This window comes from Medicago truncatula, chromosome 6 (assembly GCF_003473485.1).
Source record: "Medicago truncatula cultivar Jemalong A17 chromosome 6, MtrunA17r5.0-ANR, whole genome shotgun sequence".
Taxonomy (NCBI): Eukaryota; Viridiplantae; Streptophyta; class Magnoliopsida; order Fabales; family Fabaceae; genus Medicago; species Medicago truncatula.
In genome coordinates this window covers 151877-158325 of record NC_053047.1, presented here as the reverse complement: position 1 = coordinate 158325, position 6449 = coordinate 151877, and the positions used below count along the sequence as shown (strand labels likewise).

The window sequence follows — 6449 nt, the reverse complement described above, 5'->3', positions numbered from 1 at the left end:
AGTTTGTCAGATCCAAAAATCACAATCTAAGGTTCTGTAGGGTGTTAGCAGGGCTAAACACACATATGGAGTGAAGTTGAAATTCCTAACTTCTCATTCTGCGGCTAAATAGTACATCAGAAATTCCAAACCAAACACACACTAAATATGAAAGACCCCTCCATTAACCTCTATGTTTTCCACTTTGCTATGTCATCGCTAGATTCTTTCCACAGGTAGGTAGGGTAATAATATAGTTTAAAAAATTTCAAAAAATACGGTAGTATACTGAATAGGTGTACGTGCAACAATACAAATCCATGATGAGTAATTTAGTAGAAATATCTCTTATCGGCTTAAACTCAAACTTTAATTTTTCAATTTTTTTTTGTGAAAAATTCAAATTTATATTTTTATAGGACATAATTAAATATTTAAAAATTGTTAGGATAAAATGTTAATTCCATATACTACCTGGGAGTATGAAATCTTCTAACTTAAGGGGGGTACATGGGAGATAGTATTTGATAATTTAGAAAGCCCATTGAAATACAAATAATTTAACCCGGTCCATTTAGAAGAGTTAAAACGGTACCGTTTTAGTCCCTTATTAGGTTTTCGTTTTCCCTCTCTTCTCTTCTCTTCTCTTCTCTTACCAATTCGTGGTGTTCCGGTCACTCTTTCCGTTTCTCCGTCGTGTCTGTGAGTACTTCTTCTTCACCTTCAACTTCTTAATTTTCACCTCATTGCTGAGAATGTTACTGTGTGGTTAGGGAAAAATTACAGTGAATTTTCTATGCTTTATACGGTGCTTTCTTAAATTCATCGCACTGAAGGGTTGGATAATTCATTTTTAATATAATTTGTTTTTCAAACTTCTTTAATTTCATGTGGGGTTATTTTTAATTTTTTTTTTAGGTTTTGGTTGTTGAAAATTTAAACTTTAATGCTTCAGATTTATTTATTCAGTTCATACATTGCTCTCATGTATCATGCAAAGCAAATTTTGAAGTTTAAAGTAACTTGCAATGATTTTTTGAGTGTTGGTTTATTAAGATTACTCAGCTCTTCACATGAGAAATATAGATTTTTATGGGTGATTGATTATTTTTGCTTCATTATGGGCCTGTTTGGATTAACAGCTTGATAATCACTTATGTGTAAAGTTCACATAATCTATTTCTATAGAACAGCATAAAATAAAGTTAAATTGTTTTTGTAAAAGCTGCAAGTTGTTTTTACTTTTTGTAAGCTATATTAGAGAACTTATGAAAATAAGCTGAAAAAATTGTCATAAGCTGTTTTCGTATGTTCTTCCAAATAGTCTAACAAAACTTATGCCAGTAAGTAGATAAACTCAAATAAGCCAATCCAGCAGGCCCTACATGCTCTGATTTTTCGTCCTTGACATGAAAATAATATGAATTCCATTTGGGTACGGACTCACATTTTCCCCCTTATTCAACTGGTCTTCGTTGTAGAAATTATGGATTGTAGACTGGCCCGGCCCAGCAAGTATAATTTACGGCCCTAAATTTGAAACCCTAAACAAGCTGGCTGCTTGTATATCCTTCTCTACTTTGTAATTTTCCTGAGCTTATTCTTGGTGTTCATCATCCAAAATCATCATCCTAGTAGTAACTATCTGTTCCATTTTGACATCGTAGGGAGATGGTGAGACTCACTGCTGACCTGATCTGGAAAAGTCCTCATTTCTTCAATACCATCAAAGAGCGTGAGTTAGATCTGAGAGGCAACAAAATATCTGTAATCGAAAATTTAGGTGCCACAGAGGTGAATATTCTTATCTTCTTGTATTCCTTTTAACTACTTCTGTTGTGTTGAGCTTTCTTTTGATTTGATTTGAAAGAATTTATTATGACTCTAGGCTTCAGATAAATAATTTTGATAGATTTCATCTTGTCTTGATGAGCCTACTTGATATGTTCATGAATTTGAGTTCCTTTGTAATCGATTCTTTGCAGGACCAATTTGACACAGTAGATTTATCCGACAATGAGATTGTCAAATTGGAAAACTTACCAAATCTTAACCGATTGGGTACACTACTCATTAACAACAACAGGATTACTAGAATTAATCCTAATATTGGAGGTATGATTTGAACCTTGAACTGTATTAACCCATCTTGCTTCTAGCTGCTGTAAGCAACAAGCTGTGTAACTCTACCTTACTATGGCGTTTGTATTGCAGAGTTCCTGCCGAATTTACACACACTAGTTCTCACAAACAACAGGATTGTAAACTTAGTAGAAATTGATCCTTTGACATCCCTTCCAAAGCTGCAGTTCCTTAGTCTTCTTGACAACAATATTACAAAAAAAGTGAATTATAGGCTTTATGTTATCCACAAGCTGAAATCCCTCCGAGTTTTGGACTTCAAGAAAGTGAAAGATAAGGTAAGGATTTCTTTACCACTACCCATATTTATCTTTTCTTTGGTTTGTTGTTTGAAATATGAAAGTCTGATTTGAATGAATATATTGGCATTTTAAAACATACCATTGGCTCTTAATAGCAAGACCAGGTTGTGGACATTTTACTGCATATAACCGTAGACGATGGACTGATTTTTTACTAGGCTGTCTTAGCCCTTGTTTTGCTCAGCTTTGATAGACTTAATGATTTGAAATGAAAACCAGATATTGCGTGCATATAACTGTAGACGATGGACTGATTTTTTACTGCCTTAGTCTTTGTTTTACTTGGCTTTGATACTCGGCATAATTTGAAAATGCAAATCAGATCTTGGGTGCAAATATTTTTTTTTTCTTAAAATTATATTTGTGGATGCAAGAAGAGTTTGTTTCATTACATTATTAGAGATTACAATGCAAAAAATAAATAAATTGAAAATGGTGGTATATTATTGAATTTTTTCTTGTTATCAATCACACATCCTCTTCATCTGTACTTCCTGTAGGAACGTTTAGAAGCGAAAAACTTGTTTGAATCAAAGGAAGCTATAGAAGAAGCTCAAAACACACCAGCGCCTGTTGAAACTCCAGATGTTTCAGAAGCTACGGAGGAACAACAGACACCCAAAGTGACTGCTCCTACTCCAGAGCAAATTATTGCTATTAAGGTACAATTACAAGTGCCATACACCTTGTGTTCAATTCAGAATGAACAAATAATCTGTGTATTTTCATTTTTTATGCATTTTTGTTTGTAGCTTAAAAGTTGTAGACTTGTTGTAGACGAGGAGATTACTTGCTTGCTTTAATCCTTTAACCCATAACTTCAGCATGTGTCCAATACAGCACATATACGATGATATAGGAAACTTTTGCATAATAAACTAGTCACTAGTGTTGTTTAATGGAGGCCATGGTGCTTCCATTCTGCCTTGGAATGGCGGAATTTTCTCCAACCACCATGAGCAATTTGTAAACGGAGGCCTGCCATGGTGGTGCAATGGCATGTTCCACCATCCACCATTGATAACACTGGTATGGTAGTCACCTTAAGGTGCAGCAGCAAGGAGTCTAAACTATATCTTGTGATAGTACAGACAAACAAGCCATATCTCATTTGTGTCAAACCTATCAAATATCAGTGTCCAAACAAAAGGCTTGGCCTGAAGTACCTATTATTCTATTTTTAATCCTTGCTACTTCAATTCTTGTTGCTCAGATGAATATAACTGGTTATTCATCAATCATTAAATGAAAAAAAAATCCGTCCAGTTAGTCTTGCTGTGTTCCTTTCTGTAAATTCAATGGATATCCATTAAACTGATAATGAATTTAGTCAGGTCTCAACTATAAAACACATCACAAGAGCTTTAGAATTATCCATTAAACTGATAATGAATTTAGTCAGGTCTTAACTATAAAACACATTGCAAGAGCTTTATAATTATCTGCATTTGAGGGTGGCTTATTTTGATAGCGTAACTCATTATCCTATAAGTTGGAATTATGCTATAAGATGGGTATGCTTTCTGTTCCACTGGCCCATTTGATTAATTCTTTATTGGTTGGCAGTGAAAAATTTTAAAATTTGTGAGAAAAGTGAGAGTAGAGTAAGATAGATAAAACTGATAATTTGAGAATCTGAAATTGAAGTTTTATTGATCTGAGAAAGTCAGTGGTTAAACTATGATGAGTCAATTAGAGACTCAAACTATTGTGACAAATGTAACTTTCTCTTTTTAGTTAAGTACCAATCTAACCAATATGAAAGCTATAACTAACAGCAGTAGGGCATACTGGAACCTTCCTATTATAGTCAGCCATACATAGTATATAACTATGTGTAAGCAGATTCTTTTGAAATTATATTATGTGCCTGTTTGATATTTTCTTTAGCTAAGGAATCACCTTATTCTGGATTATAGCAAAATGGCCATCTTACTGAACTATTGTTACCATCTTTTAGAGGGGGGTACATGAAACAACTATTTGTGAGTTACCCTGTGGTTTTACATGTTTCTTTTGCGTGCAGGCTGCCATTGTTAGTTCACAGACTCTTGAAGAGGTCGCTAGACTTGAAAAGGTACTTGCTTTTCTAAGTTAGATAATCATTCATTTCTGGTATCTTAAGTATTGTTTTTGTTTTACTCATGCATAACATAATGTTGAAATTACTTTACATTTCATTTATGACTATTGACCTCTTACTAGACTAATGGGAGGCTCTCCTATGAAGTTGTGTATCATTGGATTTCAAAATTGAAAAACATAAACTCCGTTTTACTGTCAGCATATGTTGGCTGAGATAGATTATGAAAACTTGGATTGTTTTCCGTACGGGGAGGATGGGATTTGGGTTATCATACATTGAATCTGGTGGTTTGGGATGTCTGGGGGAAAAGTTGAGATTCATGCTACTAGTTTCTGAGCTTTGTTATGACATTTGCTTGACTATTTTATTGTATCTTCCTAGTATAGATTTGTTATATATTACCAAAATAACTGATGATATGTCATCTAATCGGGTTTGATGTTAACAGGCACTGAAGTCTGGCCAACTTCCTGCAGATCTTAAAAGCTTGACTGATAATATAATGATTGATAATGTCAATGAAAAACAAGATGTGGTTCCTGATGAATCTAAAGATACACAAGAGCAGAGTAATACTGATTCTACTGCAATGGAACAGGTATGTGTCATACTTTTCCTTGTGTTACTCAAGCTTTTCTTGTGAATCTCTGATAAATTAACCATCATCATTCCTCCATGATATGTAATTATACTTGCTCACAACTAATTGGACTGCCTACATTTGTGCCTTCATCACACATCTTTTTTTAACATGTTAGCAGGTGCTGCCCAACATACCCAACCATTATTTTATTACGATTTTAGCCAATAATTACAATTAACTAAGCATAGATCCTAGATCCTACCTACTCTCATCCTTGGCCTTGACGTAATGAGATCCATTATAGGAGAATTAAATGCAACAAGAACTGATCATACAATTGTGTATGAATTGTTTAGGATCATATATGCTCTGCTTGTTTGTGTTCTTGTCTTATCCTCATGTTAGCAATAATGTATCTGATGGTTTCATTACATTCTTTTTGCAGGACTAGAGTGAGGAGCATTGTGGGTGCACTTTAATGTCGGGTTATTGAATCAAAGCATTGGTTATTTTTCATGAAGTGTACTTCTCTTTTCTTAGATGGTTTAGAATTGGGGGTTTCAATTCCCCTCTTGGAGAATAGCTGCTGTTGTCGTAAACATGTGTATTAAATTTAATTGTCTTTACAACTTGAATGAATTGTTAGGCCCTTTTTGGCCCCTAGCCAGGAATTTTTAGTGTACGATAAGTATGAAACATTCTTCAAACTAATACGACATAGTCAATTATTTGGTTGCATCCATGTTCTTGGTATAAAGAGATGCAGACTTGGTCCTTCTTTTCTAACTGTTGTCTATGAATAGAAATATAATGTCACAGAATTGCCATTAACATGAAGAATTGACGTAAAAATATTAAGTGGTGAAAATAATTGTAGAGTTTGCTGAGGCTGAAACTTGGTATGTCTACACCTTCAAGGCAACTTGATCAGATAAGTTCAACGAATAGGAACGAATTCAATCTGGAAAACAACTTGGCTACATTTTCTCTAATTCAACGTCCAAACCAACATAGTGAAACAGGTCCCAAATCAAAGATCCACATACTAGAGTCCATACTTCATAGCAAACACATGTACTCCGTTTGTTATTTGTAAAATCTCTTAAGAACTTTTAAGCATATTAAGAAAAATTAACAGTGTAACTAAGCAACTTTTTGAAAGATTATTATAATTACGGAAATACAGAGCAAGGGTCATGCTAACATGTACCTTAAAGGCACACGTTAAAAATAAATTTGTAGAAATAAATTGGTAGAATTTCTTTGTAAAAAAAATAAAATTGGTAGAATTTCCAATATCTTTCATATACTAACAGTGGACATGTTAGCATTTTTCTATAGTGTTAAAATTGTATGT

The 6449-nt window shown here is 33.9% G+C and overlaps 1 protein-coding gene across 2 annotated transcripts; it reads left to right on the top strand.

The window, feature by feature from the left end:
- The first annotated feature begins 544 nt into the window (after positions 1–544).
- On the top strand, positions 545–5851 carry LOC25495091 (U2 small nuclear ribonucleoprotein A'). Of its 2 annotated transcripts, none has more exons than XM_024786687.2 (8): positions 545–681; positions 1647–1773; positions 1965–2094; positions 2194–2399; positions 2924–3085; positions 4450–4500; positions 4958–5107; positions 5538–5851. In XM_024786687.2, the coding sequence occupies exons 2-8, from the start codon at positions 1651–1653 to the stop codon at positions 5541–5543; spliced, it is 828 nt and encodes a 275-aa protein (XP_024642455.1). In that variant the 5' UTR covers positions 545–681; positions 1647–1650; the 3' UTR covers positions 5544–5851. The 2 variants fall into 2 exon arrangements, with proteins under 2 accessions (XP_024642455.1, XP_024642456.1); XM_024786688.2 differs by lacking the exon at positions 545–681 and adding an exon at positions 1543–1561.
- The last annotated feature ends 598 nt before the right edge of the window (positions 5852–6449 follow it).